Source organism: Protopterus annectens, chromosome 8.part0, assembly GCF_019279795.1.
Source record: "Protopterus annectens isolate FY-2018-M chromosome 8.part0, PAN1.0, whole genome shotgun sequence".
NCBI classification, from domain to species: Eukaryota; Metazoa; Chordata; order Ceratodontiformes; family Protopteridae; genus Protopterus; species Protopterus annectens.
In genome coordinates this window covers 1,927,261,879-1,927,286,234 of record NC_056741.1, presented here as the reverse complement: position 1 = coordinate 1,927,286,234, position 24,356 = coordinate 1,927,261,879, and the positions used below count along the sequence as shown (strand labels likewise).

Genomic DNA, 24,356 nt, shown 5'->3' with positions numbered 1-24,356 from the left:
GCAAGGTATGTCTCAGGTCATTTACACTCACATGGACTATGATAGAATCATGCTGGTACCTGTGGTACAATGACTTCAGTGCATGTGTAACTTATCGGATCCTGACACCAGATAAGCGTAAAATACCTCTCAACCTCTTAAAGCAAGAAATCTGGACAAAGACATAACTAAAAGTGGGACAAAGGCTCAAAAATAGGGACAATGTTTAAATATTGCTTTTACAAGCTTAGAAAGTTGATAGAATAACAGATTTTGCATTAGCATGAATTTTCTGAAGGGTATGAAGACTGAAACTCAAATTTCTGTCATTATTTTCTAACTTCAGTCTTTAATAATTTGCCACTGATTTGCCAGAAAACCACAATTTTATGAAAAACTTACCAAAAATATAAGGCAAAAATCTGGGAAATCTGCAAAAATCTGTACAGTTGAAAGGTATGGGCAACTAACCATTTTTTGAGTTAAAATGATCATTATTATAGGAAATGTGCATGTACTACATCACTCTGTACGTAGTGATGTGAAAGTCAACATTTTGTGTAGACTTTCAATTTACTTGAATTTTTTAGCTTAAAACCTTTATTGAGGTTAATTGCTTAGATTTTTCAGCTTCCAGCTAGTAAAATGAGGAGAATGAAGACTAAATGTTAGGCTGCCACCAAGTGGATTTCTGGTGGTAGTGCACTACAGTACACCTATTTGGTGGACAGCAGCAGCCACAAATCTGAGGGGAAAAAACATGTTTTTCATCATAACCTGGACTTTCCTGTAGCACTAAAATGTTTCTGCAGCAACTTAAGGAGGTATTACTATTTTATAATTTGTTATACCCCCAAATGGCCATGTATATGTGTAAGCTGAAGGGGGTCTGCCATACTGAGAGATTTTCCAGTCATGGTTTTCACCTCACTGTTGTCATTTGACAGGAACAAAGGATGCTCGGAACATTTACTGTACTAGTACATCCTCAATGGCTTGCATTGGAAGTACTTGATAGTATTGCAAGAGGCCATAAAGAAAGTACACAATCAGTTTGTCTTTTGCAATGACCTCCTTTGATTTCCCTTAATGGCTAGCACTTAAACAGCATTTTAAGTTACAACTGAATGCTTGGCTTACTTACTGCTTTTGTTTAGGCTTGAATTGTACTTCCAAGCCACATTTTAGCTGAAACCAAGTTGGTCATCTGTGACTAAGACACAAAAACATAATGGCTGTAGTCAATAGTTTTAAAACTTTTCTTCACCTGTCTAATTACTTGGTTATCTGTATGTTTCAGAAGTCCAGGATATAGGTATCCATCTGTAACAAGTAACAGAAAAAAATAATGCAAGAAATGTACGATTTTTTTTTTTTAGAGAAACAACGTCAGGCAGAAATCAGCACACCATGATCAAAAGTTGCATGGCACAAAAAAACAGGCTAGATGATACAAAAACTGTACATTCAGTACAAGAGCAGTAAAATACTTGCATGCTGTATAACTTTTACACTCTGATTATCTGTCAAAGTAAAATGAATCACTCCTGAGTACCAGTGATGTTGTTCCACAATTCAACATCCCCTACTTACTCCACCATGGACAGAAGGCACCAGAAGTGTCACACTGGTTATGTGCTGACACACAGTTTAAACCAGTAAAACCCGCTGCAAGAAGATGCCTCTCTTCAGAAGTGATCCAGCAGGTTTTACACCTTTAGAATGATCAAGTGACAGAGAGAAGGAATATGTGAAGACTAAGGGAGTCAAACCATGTCTGCAGAACATAGAATGTATTCTTATCAGATTAAAAACCTGTAAAATAATTATTGGCCTGTGTATAAAGCTGTTAATTAGCTTGTTTACACTCCTGCAGAAGATGGAATATCATGTTTTCACCTACTTAGGGAACCATTAACAATGATTCAGTGATGTAATAAACATTAACGTGGACTACCTTTGTGTATATATACAGGAACCAGGACACAAGACACTGCCAAGTACATGCTGTAACCCTGAAATGTGACTATTTGCTGATTATACTTACTGTGGAATGCCTTGTGGTAATGACAGAAGGACTTCTTGGTTCCTCTGGGTTTCATTTTTTAAAACTGTTTAATGTTCTTGAGATAATCAGGTTGTTTATCTGAGTGATAGTTAATCATACGGTCACAGTTACCTGCCCCAGGCCACAGTTATCTTTTATCACTATCTTATGATCTGTGCCATTGTTTACTCAAATGACACCAAACAGCAATGCTAAAGTATCAGTGATATGCAAGTTGCAAGTGAATCATCAGGAAAGTTGGAACATCTAACATCCTGTGCAGTTTCACAGGATAAATGTACGTTATGTCTACTACTGAACACAGAGTTCAGAGGACCAGCAAAACAGGCAGTTATTGCATTATTCCCATATGACTAGATATTCATTATATATACCGTCATTTATAAAATTACATTTTACTACTTCAAAAAACAGTTCAACCAAAATATATGTCTGTGTTAAAAAAAATCAACAATCATGGTCATGTTTTATATATGTTTGAAAATCCTCCTTTTTCAGGAAAGATAATTTTGCATTAGCTATTCTACAAGTCCCAGTGGCTATTTTGGGCAACTCTATACCAAGCAAATGAGTATTGACTACAAACTTAGCAGGAAGGCTGCAGTGGCAAACAGAAACATGACACAAGTACTTGAAGGAAGGTGAAATGTTTAAAGATAAAGGTGAAGAATAGCTTTCATATGTAGAATGTTGCAAGTGCATCTTGAAGGCAATGGAATGATGCTTGAATTAAATGGATGCCTTACAGCTTGCATATACTTTTGGAATTAAAACAGAGAAAGAGGTGAATGGATAAACAATCTTTATAACCAAATGAAACTTTTAAACATGAAAACACACTCTTTTAATGGCAGGTCGCATCACATTACAAGGCAAAAACTACCAGTATCTTGGAAAATACAAGTAGAGCAACTATCTGAATTCAAAGCAGACCATGGCACAAGTTCCACAGTACTAAACATTGAGTGGAAAGACATACTGTGTATTCCTTCGACTCTACAATTAGAAAGGAACAATGTGGCTCTTGTTCAGCAAGAAAAACAGTCAAGCTGCACACATTTGCTCTCCAAATTACAACCTAAGATAGTGTAAAATACACCAGAAAGCTGACGTCAGCTTTTACTTCTTTTCTACGAGCTGAAGAGTAACAAAAGTTGCCAGTATACAAACAACAATACCAGTGTATGCCTGATGCCATTTCATTTTTGCTCTGGTATAAAGCAGCAAAATTGCAATAGGAATGGTAAAAGCACACCCCACACTTCAGGAGTTCTCACTTGGTCAGTTCAAAATGAAAATGTGGTTTAACAAATTCAGCATCATTCTTATATTATGATTATTCGCAGAACAGTTTTCAGAAACAAGTCCAACGTTGTCTTTTTATGCCTTCATTAAACCATGTTTTACAGAATGTACTGACTGCATATAAATTGGCTCCACATTTTCTTCAGGTAAGGTCAGCCAGATCTAACTGAAGGGTTTTGAATAGGAACAGATGTTGGGTCACTGAACACTGCCCCAGGAGAAGTGCTGGCACAAGTTGTGGCCATAGTCAGGTGACAAAAGTGTCCTTACACCTGTTGAGAGGAATGTGGATGAGCTTTCTGACTCCTGAGGGTTTCCATTGGACACTGACAAGCATGGCTTAATAATACCTGATGAAGAGTTTACATGTGCCCAAGATGTCTGGTACATGAATTGTTTCTGCTCCTTTATGTCACCAGAATTCAGAATTGCTTGTTCATTCAGTAATGGAGCAGATGTAACTGCAGGACTCATCAGCCCCACTACAGGTACCCCACTCTGCTCAGGCATGAATTGCAAGCCCCAACTGCTGCAGTGAATGGATGATGTGTCACTTGGTAAAGGCTGTCTTTTCAAAGTGCTGTCCTGCCCAGTCCTACAAGGAGTGTGCCAATGCTTATCTGCATTGATCACACCAAAAGACTGCTGATCCAGTAAGGTTTGGGGTCTAAACATGCAAGAACTCATGTATTGATAATCCTGCTGTTCAGGTAACTGGCTGAAGTCGAGAGAAAAACATTGATTTTCATGTTTGTTTGACTCTTGACCTAAAAACTGGCCATGAAGTCCTGTTGAGTTTTCAGATACTTCTTGTTTACAGTTCCACTTGAGTCTTCTGGCTTGCACTGATCCAGATCTCTTATTTTGAGTAGCATCCGATTTACAAGAGTGGATATGGTGCTGCTGGTTACCTGAACTTAAGGTGCTACAGGATGGGTGTGAAGACAGTGCCAGTGAATCAACTTTGGACAACATTTCTTCAGGGAACAAGGAGTCATTCATATTGACTTCCATTTCATTTTCTTGAAAAAACTCCATGTCCTCATTGCACAGCCCATATTTTTTCAACATCTCCAGAATTTCACAGTCCAAGCTGCTTTCTGTAGTTAGGCTGCTGTTATCAGGAAACTGGACAATTTGCCTCATGGTCTCCATCACCTCACCAATGTCATCTGGCTGTGTATCTTCATAATATCCCCTATTAAGGAAAGGGTTTGGTGCTGAAATAGTTAGAATGTCAGAGGAAAATGTCTCAAATTCTTTTTCACCCTGGTTCATCCTGGCTACTTGAGGGGCACCGTGATCATATGGACTCAGACGAGACTCTTCCTTGCCTTTTTCTGTCATGATTTTCTGTGGGGCACAGACCAATGATGACTGAACAGAGCATCCATCATAAAGCGTTGCCTCAGAGGAGAGAAGGAATTGCTTATGCATCAGTCTCTTCTGAAGGAATTCTTCTCCTTCCACATCTCTGCAGGAAAACAGGTAGAAATATATTAGAATATAAACAGTTTTTGTGAAAACATTCAATTTCCTTACTGTATGATGCAAGGCAGACGTGAACCAAGTGAGCTCACGTGACCTCAAATGTACTGCCAGGTCAAAGGGCAGGATACAGTTCTCAGTCTGATGGCCTGGATTATACTCACGTTAGTGCACGTTGTGTTGCAATGATATAGTCAGGCTGTCCATCTTTATATACAACTCTCGCATGGGCTTGAACCCAAATCCAGTGATTGTGCTTGCTAAGAAGTCTGAAGTTTGTTGCCCCACTATCGCCAGTCTTCAGCACTGTATAAATGCAGACAAATGGAAAGTGAATAACAAACTTTGTGTTAATGCAAGCTTGGTACCAGTGAGCAAACATTCTTTATAATATGTACTTAGATTTATTTGTAATTCAAGAAAGTCATACAGTTAGATTTCCCGTTTAACCATAAAAGGTTAGCACAATCTGCAGTTTTCTCATTGACTATATCCTCTACCTTACTTGCACTTAGGTTTTTGGTCCATGTAACAAACTGATCACATAATTTTCTGTTTAACTGGCTGGACCTAACCTTGTATATGAAAGGCTATCTGTATTAAGTCATCTTACACTGAGCCTCAGTCAAACATATGCTTCAATGATATTGGTAAATTATTTGTGAAAAGTCATCAGCACAGAGGCTGTTTCTTTGAAACAGTCTATCATTCCTTGGATCTCCACTTGTGCTCTTTGACCTTCAGATTTACAAAGCTGTAAGGTGGCCAATGTTGTCCTTGAGATGAATTGCTGCTTTAGCTGAACAGCATCTGCATTGCTATTATCTAAATCACCCTCTTATGAAGATAAACTCAACCTTGACATTAATAACTATTTAGATGTTCCACTGTGTGCACCTGTGTTCATAAGGTGTGTGTCTTCTGCCTCTCTCCACATATGTGCACACTAAGTTATGCATATGTGTCTGTGTGGCTTTCTGTTTGTGTGTCTGTTTTGCATGTGAATACATGGGCATGTGTGCAAGTCTGCATGTGCATGTACGCGCGAGCGCATGTGTGTGTGTGTGCGTGTGTGTGTGTGTGTGTGTGTGTGTGTGTGTGTGTGTGTGTGTGTGTGTGTGTGTGTGTGTGTGTGTGCACACGTGTTGGCCCATATTTTACTAGCATCACATATTTCATATGATGCACCATATTTCATTGCACCAAGCCTAATCAACATACATGAAACCAGCACATCATAAATGTGTGAGTGAGCAGTCATTCTGCTTGCTCCACATAGTAGGTGCCCCATATTTTTTTTTCCTCAGGGCTTATACATGGTGAATTTGCAGTAATGCCAAGCAGTCCTACTACTTTGCCATTGTCAGCTATTTGCTTTACTTATGTAGTTAAATTTGAAAGTGTTCCTCTACCCCATACGTCTTAATCACTGGTAAAGTTTCTGCTTTCATTTATGGGACATTTCTAGTATAGTGAAATTGTAGTGTCTTTGTAGTTCATTAGTGTCACTGGCTCAACAAGTAGCACATTCACCTCCTGCACAGGAAGATCAGAAGGCTGTGAGTTCTGCTCCCACACAAGGTACTTGGATACATTTCTCAGTACTGAAACTGCAGTACAGTATAGGGGCTGCTGCACTCCTGAGTGTGCTGCACTTTGGATGAGCTGCTAAGCCAAGGTCACATCTGCTTGATTTGGCAATAACTCAGGTGGACATAATGGATCTCATGGCATTCAAAAAGTAGGGGTACTCTATCAACATTCATATTCATTTTATACCATATAAAAACTTTAAATCAATTATCTCTCCATTGACTTATACTTTCATACACACCAATATCACTCCCAAAAATCTTAATTTCGTTTGTCGTGAAATATATTCCCTTTATTTTTTTTTTCTTTCCAAATCCTTTACACTTTAACTGCAGACCATCTTTTCAATCTTTATTACAACCTTACTTATCCATCCTTTTTTGCTGTTAGAGCTAAATCTACCATCTTGCCTCTCTCATTTCAATCCTAGTTCTATACTACTGCATTTGTTACTAATACAAATAAGTACATACTCATATGGCATCCATATTTTACTCCTCTGCTAATACTTTTTCCCAGTCCATTCAGTTATCATAACTTGAACATATGAATTTTCATATTTCTTTATTACATTAATATTTTTTCTCTGCATCATATGTCTGTAAAATCTGCCACACTGCTTCATGGCTCACTTTAACAAAGGTTTTAGCTGTATCGCATGTTATCAATTCTGTTTTTTTTTTTCAATATTATTTCTACAACTTCTTTCACATTATTTAACATCTTTCACCTCTCTTCCTTTTATTCCATAGATCCCTCGCTTTTCCTAATACCTCATACAATACTTTCTCCATTCTTTTTTTGTAGTACCTTCATAAATATTTTACAATGTTCCCTAGTCTTATAGGCCACCAATCTTTATATCTTCTTTCATCATTTTTACATACATTTTATTACTCCACCACACCTTCTGTTATACCTTCCTTCATATATTCATCTAATTTCTCTTTTATCTTTATTCATCCCTTATAGTAATACTCATAACTTACATCATCCAATCCTGGTGCTGATTCCTTCTTACCTTTTTATCATCTTCTCTACTCCTTCTATTGCTGCAACATTTTTTATAACTTTTTACTTTTTCGATTTTTTTCACTTTCCGTTCTTCTTTCCTATCCATTTCCTCTTTTTCGTACATTTTCTCTACAAAATTTTGCACCACTTCTGTATCGTCTTGTTTGTATTTTATGTCTCATTAGCTATTTAAAATATCATCTATCAGTCCTTTGCTCATTTTGTTTCCTTAATAGAAACATCCATTCTTTCCATTCAGAAAAAAATCTTTGCCTGTATAACACCACTTTTATTTTTTCTCTATTTTTATACATCTGTTTTTCTGTTTCCCATTTTGTCAATCTCTTGTTCCTTCTCATAATCCCATGAAAGTCTTTGTATTTCATCTTATCATTTTTATTCTTTACACTTTTAAATGTTATACTTCTGCTTATACATTACCCACCACTGTCCAGTTTTTATAAAATGGTTTCATATGATTTTCCTCCTTTTTAAACTCTGCAGTTAATATCTTTAACACTATCCCTTCTTTAATTCTTCACTGTCGTCTTCTATTCTAGTCCATACTGCTTTATGATATGAAAACTCTGCCATTGTTACACCTCGTAACTTCTCATGTCTTTAGAATGAACTATAAAATCAATTTCAGTCTTAAAAATCCCCCTCCTATATGTCCATTCTCTTTTCTTTCCTACTTTTAAATCTTCATATTTTATTAATCCCTGTGTTATTTTCCCACTTTCTTTCCTCATGTTAAATTTAATATCCTCTACCATCCTTATGGACATACATAACATTAAAATTTCTTCAAAATAAATTTTCTCTCAGTTGTGCTAGTATACACATAAAATCATTATTAATGTTTTTTATATATATATATATATATATATATATATATATATATATATATATATATATATATATATATATATATATATATATATATATATATATTTTGTCTCATTCTCATATCCATATATCACTACCTTTTCCTGGTACTATTATTGTTACATCAACAATTATTTCTTCATTTTTATAAGAATTCCTATTCCCGAACATGTCTCATTTCCTACAGACCAAACCATTTGCCTCACCCCTACACTGCCTGTATTTTCTCCCTTGTTTCTTCTTTGTTATTTCTGCTCTCTAGCAAGCAAAAAGCATCCATTTTTATTTTTTACACCATTCCACCTCCAAACTTCTTATATCATTTCTAATACTATCAGAACATATAATGCTAAAATTCATATATCATCCTTATCTCTTTTTTAAACCTTTCGAATGTTACTTTTTCCTTCTCCCAAGCATGCCACCGACTGATTTTCCACTAGTAATTCTTCTCCCGTATCCACATCTCCCTCTTCTTACACTTCACTTTCTAGAACTACAAATCTATTCTATCTTCTTTAACTTCCTCTTCATTGTTTAACATTTCTTCAGCATCCCCTTACCCATATCCCCTTCACTTTCAACATCTTCTGTAATAATATTTTCTGTTTTTTTTTCTTCAGAGCGTTCCTCTCCATCTTCTCTTTATTTTTCTAATATGGGACAGCCAAACCAGAAGTGTCCAAATTCTTTATATTTTCGAGAAAATAGCTTACATTGTTTATGCTGTGTGTCCCCTCTCCCCATACTGACACGCCTTTCTTTGTTACAGTCTTGTAATAAATGATTTTCATCCCCACAGGGAAAAAAAAACATGTTTTAGGTTGGCCACAGTACTAACAAATCTTCTTACTATTCACAATTGTAGTTGAAATATGTTGAATTTGCCCATCCTTAACATCCATGGGTACCCGCACTTGCCATCCTCAAGGTCATGCATTTCTTTCATTACATATATTTTAACTTCAAGCAATTGTTCTTCCACTCTGTAGTAAGCAGTTTTAATTCATCCTCATCTATAGCTGAGTCCTAAACTGCATTTTTATTTTCTGTTTTGGTTGCAGTCCCAAGCTCTGAAATAGTCCTTATATGATGATACTCTTTTTCAGCCTCAGTCATTTTTTTTCCCACAAGTTAATGTTTTCAAATGTCACTTCACAAAACATTCTAGCTTCTAAATAAATTAATGCTCTTATGTTTTTAATTGTAAGTGGCAAAATACCATCAATAATGTCATACCTGTTGACACTGCCATTGATTTTACTTTTTATTCTTAGCACTAGTTATCTTCTCTGTGGCTGTTGAGAATCCACAAATATTTGTCCCTCTCAGTTCCTTCTTCCATTCTTTCTTACTCTGCTGCATCTGCATAGCTTTTCTTCTAACAAAAATCTCCTGTTGCAGAGGCAAACCTTTCAAACTGGCTACTCCATTAGTCAAGAATACCTCCAGAATTTTCTTCTGTACCTAACTTCTCAGTTACTTCTTCATGTAATACTCTCTAACATGTCACTCCATCGTACTTTTCTGTCCTAGTTTGGCTCTGCCCAGTGCATCAATTCTACCAGCACTTGTGTCTCCAGTCCCCCAATTTCTAACTTTAACAGTTATTTCATCACCTCCTTCCTCCTTCAGCAAATCTTCTCCTGCTCTTCTATCTCTGTTGCACTCACTTCCATCTTGGAATTCCCAAAACTGCAGTAGCAGTCCTTTGCACTCCTTTGTCACCTAGCAACTCCAGAGAGCGCTTCACTTCCTCTTCTCCAAACAGAACTGGAAGTTCAGCGATGTCCTTGCTGAATTTCCCCTAGTCAGTATGAATATCACCTCACTTCTCAACTGAAAAAGAGGAAACTGGCCTAGTAAGACTAACCCAGTCAACAAAGAAAAAAAAAAAGGGAAAAAAAATCGTCTGCATGCTTTTTTCTACTTAACCTTGTGTATCACATTGGGATATTAGAGGTTTTAGAAGTCACTGTTTACATATCTGCTTGGTAGCTTACAAGCCTTTGCCCATACTTGTGGCTTACAATACCCACTATAGGGGAGTATTTACATTATAGCCCTGCCCTTCTAGTGTAGGTGACTATTCCTTTTATCTTGAATGGGTATATCTCGATTTTGCCCATCCCAAGGCTAGCGGGGATTCTACAAGGCAAACAGTGCTATATATCCGGGATTTTATCTTTCAGCATAGGGAGTCTTTGTCCATTGGTTTTGTCCTCCACCATCCCTCCAACAGTTTAATAAATTTGTGGCTCGAGGTTATCTCGCCTTTGTGGCTCTGGCAGGATTTATTTTTTGATTTTTTGGCATGACATGTATGTCTCAAGGTGACAGCCATATGTAGGCAAAGGTCAAGTGGCAAAGGTCACCTCTGAGCTTAGGGTTGAAGTTAGTTCAGGAGTTCAGCAAGTGACCATAGGGGCAGCTTTTTGACCTTTTTCCTTTTGGTGAGGAACTTTTTTCTGCAAGTCCTTTTGCTGCTCAGATTCAGGGGGCAAAATGGTTCACATTCAACATGATGCTGTGAGTGATGATAGAGACTATGACCTCCCTTGATCTAGATGAGAATCCCTCCATGATGAGGTGGGCAATGTAGAAGGTCTTCCTCTTCCTAGTAGCTACATGGGTACATGGGTGACATGGGTACTGAATGACAGAACCCTGGTCCCCTGGTCCTTCAGGTCCCTGTCAACACTTCTTACCTATTTTGTTGCTACCTTATTACTTTTTTTTAGGGAGAAGGAGTATGACTTTTTTTTTTTGGCATTTTTATTTTTTTTTGCATTCTACAGCACCAGTTATCCGTCTGCACCTGAGACCCTTCTCTGGATATCTGTGTCAGATGTTTTGTTCTGTGTCTATTGTTTTTTACTATGGGCGCAGTTTGCAAACAACTCCTCTAACTATGTGTCATAACTCTGTTTGCTTAGAGTTGAGCCAAAGCCAAGTAAGCCAGGACTGAGTGACTGTGTGACACACTACACCTTGTGCTTTGAGTCTGAGTCTGACTCTGACTGCAACTCCAGTCACTCTGCCAGTCACCACACCAGCTTGCAACCCATCTGTGTTGTGTGTTTTGGGTTTAAAGATGAGTTTTAGGTTTTGATATGAGAAAGAGGTATTATTGTATGAGCGCCAGCAGATCGAGTAGGGCTGTATGGACCTTTCTTCCATCATCAATGGCTGACTGTTTTGAAAAAAAAAAGTCAACCAAGTTTTAGAATGATCTGAGCTGCTCCCAACAAAGCCAAGTGGAATGATGATCCAATCCATTCAAATTCCTATTATATTTATTATGAGGTATATGATCCTCTCCATGGCTTTGCAGATAAGGCTTGTCAATCTAATGGGCTACATTCTGGCAACAATAAGTCAGAATGCAGTCCAAGAATGTGTGTTCCCTAGATGACCTGGGTGCAGAAAAAACAGAACCAGTGTATCAGGACTGCTGTGGGGAAGTAGGAAAGGAGTAGGAGGTATTATCCATGGCTTACATATTTTATTAGTTTAGCATTTCCTGTAAATAGTTATGGTTTAAAAAGATGGGAACAGTCAGAATTTGCTTCTCAAGTTTTTTGTGAGGGTTTAAGATCTTGCCACCTTCACATTTTTTCTTACCTGAATGTTAACCTCTACCTATGTCCCCATGCCATTGCAACTCTACCTTATCTGTTCATGCTTGTACTGCTGACAAATAAGCTATGTCAGGACCTACTCCACTCAAGAAACTCCCTACAGACTTAAAATGATAAAAGTTTTTTACACAACTATCATTTATAGCTTTACAAATTAGACTTCCTATTTGGAATGGGGACCAGCAAATGTTCCTTAATACGGAAAAGCTTGCAAATTGAACAGTTGTATCAAATTAGTTGGGTGTGCCATCCCTAAGTGGTGGAATGTCAGTCATTTGTAAGCTATGCACACCTAAATGTCTCTCATACCCCTCAGCTGCCATGTTATGAGATACTTAAATTGAAAGCACAAAGTACAATGGAATTGTATAATCACTGGTCACACATTTTCCTCCACTTGTCACACATTTTGCTGAAGAATGTTTGAGAGGTATGGTGTGGTCTGTGGACAGGCTTATTGTGTACGTTAAATGGAAAAGCTGTACCTGTCTTCTTAAAAAAAAAAAAAAACATGTAATTTGTTTTATTTAATTGTATTCCATAAATAGATATCTTCATAGAGCAGGAGAAGTGAAGTTCTTCATCTTAGTAAATGATTACCCACTGAGCATTTTTCATGCCAGCATGTGTCTCAAATGTCTTAACAGTTCAGGCTTACTGCCAAGGCACGATAAAAGCTGGAGTTTTTTGAGGCGGTCTGCGTAGGGCATCTGTTTGAGGCTGGTAATCCTCTTTGTGAGGTATTTCTGCGGCCTTTCCAGTTGTTGTAGATGTCTTGTGAGGTACATATCAGAAGGAGCATTGTACTCTATAATGGGTCTAATGAGTGATGTGTGGAGGGGAACAATGACCTCTTTTTTTCTGGATGAGAAACCTTTTGTGATGAGGTGTGCCACGTAGAAGGATTTCCTGACTACTGTGGTGATATGATTATCAAAGGAGAGACTACTGTCCACCTGTGTCCCAAGATCTCTTATCACACTTTCAGTGTTAAGTATACTACCGCCTATGTTGTAGTTCATGGGTACAGAGTTTTTACCAAAGGGAATGACAATGCACTTTTTGGCATTGAGCTTGAGGCCATGGCTTTGACACCAGGCATCTGTCTCAGTGAGGCCCTTTTGTAGGATGTCCACATCATTAGGAGTTTCGATTATGGCTCCTAGTTTGCAGTTATCTGCGAACTTCATTAGCCAAAGACCTTCAGTGTTAGCCTGTACTTCAGAGAAGTAGATACCAAACAGGAGAGGACCCAGGACTGAACCCTGTGGTACTCCACTTGTCACTGGTCTGTAGTCGGATTAGGAGTCTGCTACTTTCACAGTGTGGGTTCTGTCAGTGAGCCAGTTGGCAACCCATCTTGTGACATAGGGATTTATATCTAGTTTGGTGAGTTTATCTATAATTCCAGAGTGGGGGATGGTGTCGAAAGCCTTGGCAAGATCTAGATAGGCTGTGTGAACCACCTTACCCTTGTCTACGGCTTTGGCGACTGCTTCAAAGAAGTCTATCAGGTTTAGGAGACATGATCTGCCTTTTACAAACCTGAACTGGGTGGGGTCCAGAGATTGGAATTACCAATGTCTTTGTTTATAAGTTCCATGATGATACATTCCATGGCCTTGCAGACCAGGCTTGTCAGGCTAATGGGGCAGTAGTTCCCAGGGTCCGTGGTGCCCCCCCCCCTTGTGGAGTGGGATAACCATCGCTGTGCACCATTCAGCAGGCACAAAGCCTAAGGTGAGGCTATCATTGAACATGGTACTTAGGTGGGGTGCCAGTTCGTTCTGTAGTTCATGTAGAACGCAGCCTGGGATGTTGTCTGGTCCCATGGATGCTGTGTTCTTGGCTTTGGATAGTGTGGTTTTTACCTGTGCAGCCGTGATTACAGGAACTTTGCATTCTTCCAGTATAGAGATGGGCTCTTTAGGGGGTGAGAGGGGGATAAAGTTGGCACTAAACCTATCTGCCAGGTTGTTGGCAATATCAGTTGGGTCTGTATATTTAGTGCCATTGTGCTGTAACTCAGAGCAGATCTGAGTGTTACCATTGAGATTCTTGACATAGCTATAGAATGCTTTGTGGTTGTCTTCAGAATCAGTGGTGATTTTGTTTTTGTAACTAGCTTTGGAGGATTTTATCAGGGATCGCAGCTTCTTACTGAGGGTGACCAGGGAGCTCCTCCACTCATGGGATTTTACTCTCTTTTGCAACAGTTTCTTCCTTCTGTTGTACAGTTTGTTTATGGCAGGGGACAACCAGATTGGCTTCCTTTTTTTTGGAAGATAGCATCTTGGTTCTGTTTGGGATAGCACAATCTATGCACTCATGTAAGTGCTTATGCAGTGCAATTGTATAGGATTCAGTAGTCGTAACTGTATTTTCCATCTGCATGGGTGTCATGAAGTTCACCACTTCTGTCTTAAGAAGCATGAAGTTGGCTTTGGAGAAATGTTTTACCATGGTTTCCTTAATGGGGGGTGGAGGCAGGATGTGGATATCTAGGGTAATTAGCTTATGGTCGGATTGGACCAATGAGGTGTTGACTTCAGGTGTGGAACACCGGTCACTCATGTTGGCAATGACTAGATCTAGGATATTGTTGCCCCTGGTGGGGGTGTGGATAAGCTGATCCAGGGCATTGGAGTTTATGAATTCCAGAAAGTGTTGAGCAAAGGAATTGGTACATGAGTAGTTTTCCCAGTTAATGGTGGGGTAGTTGAAATCGCCCATTATTAGGGTGTTTGGCTGAACCCTAATATTTCCGCCTTTGGTGTTCCGGTCCAGGTTACATGGCCGAAAAGTATGGTATGAGTTATAGCCTGGTAGTGCAGGGGTGCTCTCTGCAGCCTTGAACCAGGTCTCAGTCACTGCACAGACATTGATGTTCTCCATTTTAAGGAGTGCCTCGAGTGAGTGCATTTTGAGATTTAGACTTTTAGCATTGAGTAGCATCACCCTCAGTTTTTGCTTGTCTGTTCCTGTTATGGTGGTGAATTTGTTATTTGAACCTTGCCTAAAAAAGGCACTATAGGGGCGGCAAGAACCTTAGCCAGTATCCGGAATCCCAGGGGTGACAGGTGCAGGCCATCTCTGGCAAAGCATCGTGCTCTGTCGACCATGTCATCCCAGGCAGACAGATACTGGATCCCTTTAGAATGGCACCAGAAGCTTAGCCAATTGTTGAAGTAAATCATTTTGTCCTTGTACTGCGGCATCATTCTGGGTGATGGCAGAATGTTATTCAGGGCTAGGATCATACCTGCCTGGGCTACAAGATTGGAGACCTCTTCCATGTCTCTTTTCATGTAGTCCAGGGAGCTATGTCTCAGGTTGTTCACACCAACATGGAAAATGAGATAGTCATATTTGTACTTGTTGTGGAGTGACCTGAGTGCGTGGGTTATGTGGCGGATCCTGGCACCCAACAGGCAGCTGACAGTAACCTTCGCCTTGTTTAGCCTGGTGAGTGGGACATCAGTGTGCCTGACTATAGAGTCATCTATGACTAGTGTGTTGGGTATGTTGTTTTGCCTTATTGGCTGTGGTTGAGTGGCACACTGAGTCTGCAGGACTTTAGTGTTGTTTCACTGGTTTCTGGTAGTCTGGGGGTTGTAACATATGCACTGCACATGGACATATTCCTCTCAACTTCTTAGCACTAGAAATATTGACAAAACCTAAAATAATGATGGGACAAAGGTCCATAAGGGACAAATTTAAAAAAAATTGCTCCTATAAATTTAAAAACTGATTGAATAACAGAATTTGTGATAGCATGCATTTTCTGAGGGATTTGAAGCCTGAAACTCAAATGTATATCATTATTTACTGACTTTAATCCTCAATGAATTACCACAAAACACAAATTTTATGATTACAAACTAAAAATATGAGGCAAAAGTTTGGACATTCTGTGAAAATCTGGGCATCTGAGATGTATGCATAGATAGTACTTTGCTATCTCTGGTATTTTTTTAAGTAGAAAAGAGCCTGCATGGTCCATATGGTGTGCCTCTCGACAGTCTCAATATTGTTTGTCTGTTCATCTATATCATCTTGGTGAAGAATAAATAAAAAAAAAAAAAAAAAAAAGTAGAGTTATGTTGATTGAGATCAGCTGCAAGTATGCACATTTTTTTTTACTAACTAATAACCATTTATTGTATATATATATATATATATATATATATATATATATATATATATATATATATATATATATATACTTCCAGGTCGATATAGCTCAAAGGAAGAAGAAATTCCTGGGATACCACTAACCTTGATCTTCCAGAAAAAAATGTTAACTGCACAATAGTATGCAAAAACAAAAGTATCAATATTTAGTGTCTTGACAGCAAGCCTGGCAACAATTTTAAACTTATTTTAACAGCAACAATGGCAGTCCTATGAATCTTAGTTTCAAAATTCATAAAAATAAAATGTGAGCAACATTCAAAGGTTAAAGCAACATGAATAATATACATAGATTAATACTGACATATTTACATTGTTAATATTTAGATACAGTGCAACTCGGCACGTAAAAATCTACTGCCAATCATTAGCGGACCAAAGTTCCGCTGTGGCGATCCCTAACCGGGAAAAGCCAAAAGACACAAGACAACAGATACCATTTAGTACTATGTGCAACTAAATCTAGGAGTGTCATTGTTAGACATCATTCCTAAAGCAGTATATTTGTATGTTTCATTTAAATGATCTAATTGTGTTTTTTTTCTTCCAAAGATTGTGTAATGTATCATTTTTGACACTCACTGGCAAATTATTCTAGTTTGCCTGAACTTCTTTTATAAAGCAAAACTGCTGAAACAAACTGTGGTCTCTAAACAGTCTTGCAAAATGTTTTTCAGATTTTATGTAGAGATGGGTCTATATTAGGAGAACAAAAACCTGAATGAGCGAATCCCAGTTGAGCGACACAGAAAGAGCAAAAACCGTTAATATCGCAAGAATGAGCAGAGATTGCCATAAGGAATTCATCCCTATACTTCAATGTAGTGCGATCTCGGAGTTGGTATATTTAAGTAGGGGGTGTGGGGGGCACAGTAGGGCTTGCCCCCCTGCATAAAACACTTAGTGAGAGTTTACGTGTTTTACCAGTTTGGTTTCTCTGGTACAATATTAGCGTTTTTTGCTCTTTCTGTGTCGCTCAACTGGCATTCGCTCATTCAGGTTTTCGTTCTTCTAATATAGACCCATAGAGATACTTAATGTGGATAAGGGAAGGGTTGCTAGAATAGAGGCCAGTAGCCATTTTGGTTTTTGCAGCATCAATCAGTGATTTTTCTTTTTTGGAGATACAGAATCTGCATATTTTGCTAGTTGCTGTTTGCATTAATTGGGTATGTTGACTAAATATACTAAAACCAAAGGATGGCTATACTCAAGTTTTGGTATGAAGACATTCTTACTTATTGCATTTAAAAGTTAGGAAAGATGATTAGAAACAATGTAGCATGCTTTCACTTGTGTGGTTACTTTATAAACAATCTGTCATATGTGTTCTTTGAAAAATAAAGCAGAGTAAAAGAGACATAGACACTTAATGCCTTTATACTTTTTTAGTTGATTTCCTCATGAATCAAGTTTTTATTCAGAGTCAGTTTTCTTCAACCCAATGTGTTGAAAAATTGAAATCATTTTGTGGCTGTGTTTCTTGGGAGTGGAAAGATGGTCCATATTCAAGTATTAGATCATCATCTGCACATTAGGAAGGACTACTGCAGCTCTGATCGTACAGGTGAGGTCATTTATAATTAAGGAAAAAACTGGAGGTCTCAATACTAAGCCTTGAGTAACTCCTATAGTGGAGTTTCCTGTAGAAACTTTATTCTAGGATTGCACATAGAATGTTTTCCTTTTGAGACAGTTACAAAATAAGTTTAGTGCTGAAGCTTTTTTCTACACCTTTGTTAATTGGGTAAACCCACTATAACAAGTATCCCTTTTTAGGGGTGATCTGAGAAGAATTTCAAATGAGTTGCTTACAGTCACACAGTAGTTAATGGAGGTGAAAGAATTCAGACCCTGTACCTTGGGTAGCCCATTAAGAACTCAGAGCTTTAATCCTCTGCATTAACTACCTGCCTTGAAATGTTGTAAGAATAACTTTTGAAAGATAATGTTATAAGCACAATCAAAACAATTTTAAGGTTTATAAATATTCCCCTGCTAATTCATCTTTATCTAGTGTTGAGTAGATTATCTCAACCAATGTTGAGAAATAAAGTATATCATAAGTAACATAATTTCTGATTTGACAATATTTTTATTTCAAATATTTCAGTTAGGGGAGAGACAGCTGCAAATTAATGGAAGGCTTGACTATTATTTACTGCTGTAGTTTTTGGGGAAGGGTATAATGGTGGGACATTCTGACTGAGAAGTTTACCTGTAGTTAAATGCAAATTAAAGTTATGTAGAAGTAATGCTTGGCACAGTCATTAAAAAAGAGAGGAATGGACAGCATAGGGATTTGGTTCGTCTTGTAGTAGAGCCTACCATTGTAGATCTGAACATTGTAACAGTAATAGACTCTTTGGAATTACCACTGATGAATGAATCTTATCCTCTACCATTAGTGAAATGGAATATCACAAGCAATCGGGGGCGAGGTCAAAAAAGACAAACAGAACAAAGAATGCAGACCAGAAGTCAGTCAAGGAGATAAATGGTATTGTCTTTAAATTTATCAAATTATAATCTCAAGGAACATGAACTTGCATTGTTAAGTAAAGGTTTGATGTTCATATCTGCTAATTCAGTGGACATTTCAGACATTAACAGAATTTAAACTATTTATTAGGAACTTAAATCTTAAGCTGTTGTATGTTTTAAATACTTCCAATGGTCATTCTAGCAGAACTAGTACTTTTATATCTGTAAGCAATCCCTTAATAGCTGTTTATGAGAAAGCTGCAGAAAATGATACGTATCAATAGTTGACTGAACCTCAAACATAAGTTCTATAATCTCACTACAGAGCAGCAAGCAGCCATTAAATCTTTGACATTAAATAAGGATATTGTTATCAAAGCAGCAAAGAAAGGTGGTGGTATAGTTATTTTGGATACAGAGTACTATGACTCAAAAATGTTTGAAATGTTAAGTAGAAACTAATTTTGACTTATTGGCATAAAATAATTAAACAATATAATAAATCAAGTAAACACTACTATCTATGGCATGCATCCTATTGGAAAGATACAATTAGAAATTTTAGAGTATATGCATGTTCTAATACCCAAAATACCAGTCATATACGATATACCTGAAATACATAAGTCATTTACAACACCACCACCAAGACCAACTGTCTCTGCAGGGGGCTGGGCTACAGAACCTATATCTAAGTATTTAGAATATAACCTTCAATCAGCACTTAGTTTTTCAGCAACTATAGTTAAAGGATACTATTCAGTTTCTAGAGCAACTTTTTGACTGGTCGAATACGAATAACATTACTGATTGTTATTTTGTTACACTAGATGTCAACACAGTTTTTACATCTATACCCAATAACAATGGGATATAGTATGTTTGTAATTCCATAACCAAATATTAATTTTTTTCATCTACTGAGACAGATGCCATTTGTAGCTTGATAGATTTAGTTTTGAGAAATAATGTTTTTCTGTTTCATGACAAACTTTACAAACAGTGAAAAAATGTAGCCATGGGTTCAAAAATGGTGAATAGTTACACAAATATTGTCACAAAGAAATGGGAGTTAGAATTTATATTTTCTGAAACAAATAATGCATTTTTGATAATGTATTCTTTTATAGACACTTTGTGGATGACTTGTTCTTAATATGGAGAGGTTCTTTAACATCTTTTGATGATTTCCTTTTATATTTAAATTCTAGTACAGAATTTCTAAGATTTAAGAATATGGTTCATTTCACACAAATTGATTTTTTTAGGGTATAAGATTATTTAAAGAGCATTATGTTACTATAGAAACAGCTTTATTTAGAAAGGAAGTTAAAAAGAACGCATGCCTCCACAAAAATAGCATGCATCCTTCACATATATTTAACAACATTGCCAAAAAGTAGTTCATACATGTTGTTAAATTTAATACAAAAGAAGAAAATATGATTAAACAATTGAATGTTATAGTTACTTATTTTTTAGAAAGAGGTTATAAGAAAAAAAAACTGTCAATAAATTAGCAACGGAAAAAAGTAAAAATCAAACATTGCCTATTCTAGCAGAGAAACAATGCACATCCTTGAACAGTCAAACTATTATTAAAAGTAAGAAAATAGAACACAGTTTAGATGTGTTTTAACTTATAATACAAATACACATAAAATATAAGAAACTGACAGGAAATATTAGTTTATGATACAGTATACACACCAGCCTTTAAGGATATTACTGTAGAACAACTACGTTTTGGATATAAAACAATCTAACAATTTAAAAATTATTCTAGGTTATGAAGAACAAGACATATAAGTAAATAAAATAGTTACATCAAAATTGGGTACATGTACGTGCAATAAGTGCCGATTGCAATTCTGTAAGTATATCTACACAGAAAAATCATTTATTCATCTTGTTAAAAAGAACCTTTCCATCTTAGATATTATGGTACATGTAATACTAAAAATATTATTTACATGTCCGTATGTCAACTATGTGATGCCTTTTACATGTAAAAACAAACAGAAGGTTAAAAAAAAGAATCTGTGAACATTTATCAGATATATGAAGACAGATAGACACTAACACACTATCTGGACATATTAGAAATCCAAATACTGCTCAAAAATTTCACTTTCTTATATTGCAGACAATAAATGAAAACATAAAAGTAGGTGATATTAAAAACAATACAGAAATTCAAGAAAATAAATGGATAATTCATTTGAGGGCACAGTCACCACCTGGTCTTAATTATAATTTTACTATTAAACCTGTATTAAAAGAAATGTGCAACAGGATAATGTAAATGTTTCTTTAATGGCCAATTTTTACATAGTCACGTGGTTTTAATTATTACATTGTTTTATGTATTTAAATGTGGAGTTTGAATTGTTAAGTCATTTGCCTGATGAAGCCTCTATGGTGAAAGTCTTTTACTAGCAAGGTAAGTAAATTGTTTTACTGAGTGCTTTTGTGCCAGTTATTTTTTTATTAACTGATTGCTCTTAGTTATAAATTGAGCTGAAGGTGGGAAGCCTGCTCCACTTACTCTTGCTATGCTCAGCTTTGCTTCTCTCCCCTACCCTAGCACCAATTCCTTGCCAACCCACCTCTTACTCTAATATTACACTTTCAACATACTCATTTCACTTTTGACTGTTATTCCAAATCCCTCCGTGAATGACCTTACTATTTCTCTACATACACTTCTATTTGTTTCCTACTTCCTTATCTCTAATTAATTGTTAGCCCCATTCCCAACTATCATTCTGTCTCCCTCCCATACTGCTTTGCACTATATCCATTTATAATCCCAAGTCTCCCTAATAGTACCTATATATTCCACATCTTATCTTTTTCTTTTCCCAAATAAGCCCACTTTTCTTCTTATTTGGACTACATTATTCTACTCTAAATTTTAATACCCCTCTATTCCTTACATTCCAGGGATGATACTAGGACAATCTACGTCTCTTCTTGTATAGAAAATACTTCTCTCCTTACCTATCCTCTTCCAGCTTTCATAGTCAACCATTACTGCATTTCCTACTGTCCTGCAACTTCTTGTTTCCTATATTTCTACTTCCCCACAAAATGACATCTATAAAATATAGATTCCTGTATTTAATTATGCCACTCTTCAATTTCTTCTCTATTGTTCTCCTCCTACTCTACCGTTTTTCATCCTACCATGACTCGATAATATCTCGCAACATCTCTCCAGCTCTGTCCCAACTACCTAACCATACTTCCGCTTTACACTCTCCACACATTGTACCAAACCTATTTAATATTGCCCTTCACCTTTTTCCAAATACAGGCTGATTAACAGCATTTCAACTTAGAAAAAGTAAAATTAAGTGCAAGTATCTTCTCCAAAAAACAAGTATGCATAATTCCTCAGTATACTAAAATCCTTCCAGGAGGAGATCTACATCCTAATCCTGGCCCCACCTATCACAGTGAACAAAAAGATAATTTTCTCCCACACATGTCAGTAACACAACAGCAGCCAGTCCACAACCTTGGTGATCTAATTTTTACTACAATAAATGTTAGAAGTATAAGAAATAAAACTGCTGAACTACATGCTTGGATGACCCAACATAAGCCTGATGTTCTTGTTGTAACTGAAACTTGGCTTAAACCCGGTATAAATGGCTCTGAAGTTATACCTCCTAGCTATAATATCATCCATAATGACCATATAAACAGGAAAGGTGTTAGTATTGTTTTAATATTTCCCAGTGCCTACCACATTTCCCCATACTGCAAACAGCAAACCCACACCAAAATTCAGTTAGAAAGAGCTTCTTATTGCTTTCCTCAAAATAAATAATTGTAAACAAATATGTAATACTGCCCTTTATATCTCTCCTGGCAACAATACAGCTATACTGGAAGATATCCTACATTGGATATCCATAACTTTTCCACATGAAAAAATATTACTAGGTGATGTGAATAACAATTGGCTGGACGTAAACTCTAACTCACCTACATCTGGCATGAACTTATATGGTTTCAAACAACTAATTAATAGTTCCCCACATTATAGCAATGCATCAAATTCTCTATTAGACTGGATCCTAGTAACATATTCTAACAAATACTCCACCACAGCTATAATGTCAGACTCTCACAGTGATTATCTCCCAATCTAAACAACTAGACATCTCACACATCCAGTTAAATAGCATATTTATAAAACACTTAACCTTTCCAAGTTTAACCCAGAAATGTTCATTACTACATTATCGTCTATTAACTGCAACTTTCTGAAAATGCTCCCCTTAGCTGATGCTGTAATTGAATTCAATACAACTTTTCTAAATATCTAAAAATAGCCTTACACTTCCTAGAAGGATGAGATTGAAAACAAAAAAATGCAATTTGGCTATTCAAAAACAGTAAAATGCTAACACAGGATAGAAGAAAAAGTATAGAAACAATGGCAAAAATATACACTATAAAACACCTCAACATCTTGAAAACTCCAGAATGCTTTGCAATCATACTAAAAAGCAAATAAATTGAGACAAAAAATATATTATAATAACTTTCAGAATAATACTAAAGACAACCCTAAAAAATTGGGGTGGGGCAGGGCAAGGTGGGGGCTGGGTTAGAGGGCATCCTGGAGGGTGAGAGAGGCATCCCTCCCATGGGTGGGACTTTTGAGACTGATACATTTAATTAAAAATTAAATACTGTTTTGTATTTTAAGAACGTTCTTCTTTAATAACAATCCAGTTGGACACACCTGTCACATCTTATCTGTATGTCAGCTTTTGCACAGACATCCTGTTCTTTCTTTCTGCATGCACATAATTTTAAATACAGTAGAGCATCAATCATCTTTCGTAAGAGTTACATTCATGGATCTGTAAGTGTTTGATCTGCTTTGCTTTACTTGTTAAGGGTGTGTGTGGAATTTTAAGGCTGCTGCATAACATTTTGTGTGTGTGTCTGTGTGTGTGTGTGTGTGTGTGTGTGTGTGTGTGTGTGTGTGTGTGTGTGTGTGTGTGTGTGTGTGTGTGCGTGCGTGTGTGCGTGTGTGTGTGTGTGTGTGTACAGCCTGAATTCTCTACCCTACCACCACCTGTGATTCAAGGAGTTGAGTCCACAGAATGTCTGGAATGTTTAGCTTGCCTCATACTTTTGGTCTGTTCCTCTTAAAATTTGTGGTTTTCTGACAAATCAGTGATGACGGAATTCACTAAATAATGACAGCCATTTAAGTTTCAGTCTTCCTACACATAGTAACACAAAACATTTTATTCTAGCAAATTTCTAAGATTATACAAGCAATGTTTAAAATGTGTCCCTGGTGTCCCTGGTTTTGGGCCTTTGTGCCCCCTCCCCCATAAATTTTGGCTTTTTTCCAGATTTCTTGTGCTGCAAAATTGAGAGATATAGCTGAGTGTCAAGTGCATTTTACAAGGAGCTGAGAGCTTCAGGGGAAGAGTTTAGTGCTGCTTATGCCAAGTCTGTTTGCAATGTGCAACTGTTGTTTAACAAATGATATTACTATTGTGCTAAAGTATTTAAAAGCATTGTTAGTAGCACAACACATAGTATACTTGCTTTTGATGCAGAAGGCTGCTGGTTCTCCTCCCACAGTATGTAGATGGATTGCTGATACTGTACTGTGTTGTACTTTTAAAGGGACTGGATGCTGCAGTTCTGAGAATATCCTC

At 37.0% G+C, this 24,356-nt stretch overlaps 1 protein-coding gene across 1 annotated transcript in view; it reads right to left on the bottom strand.

The window, feature by feature from the left end:
- Positions 1-2,842: 2,842 nt before the first annotated feature.
- Positions 2,843-24,356, bottom strand: part of LOC122809729 (aryl hydrocarbon receptor-like) — a 639,036-nt gene continuing 617,522 nt past the window's right edge. The window contains exons 10-11 of the mRNA XM_044081435.1: positions 5,005-5,146; positions 2,843-4,826 (exon numbers count right to left, since the gene is read on the bottom strand). Of these exons, the coding sequence (XP_043937370.1) occupies positions 3,551-4,826; positions 5,005-5,146 (1,418 nt within the window). The 3' untranslated portion in view covers positions 2,843-3,550. The remainder of the gene's footprint in view (positions 4,827-5,004; positions 5,147-24,356) is intronic.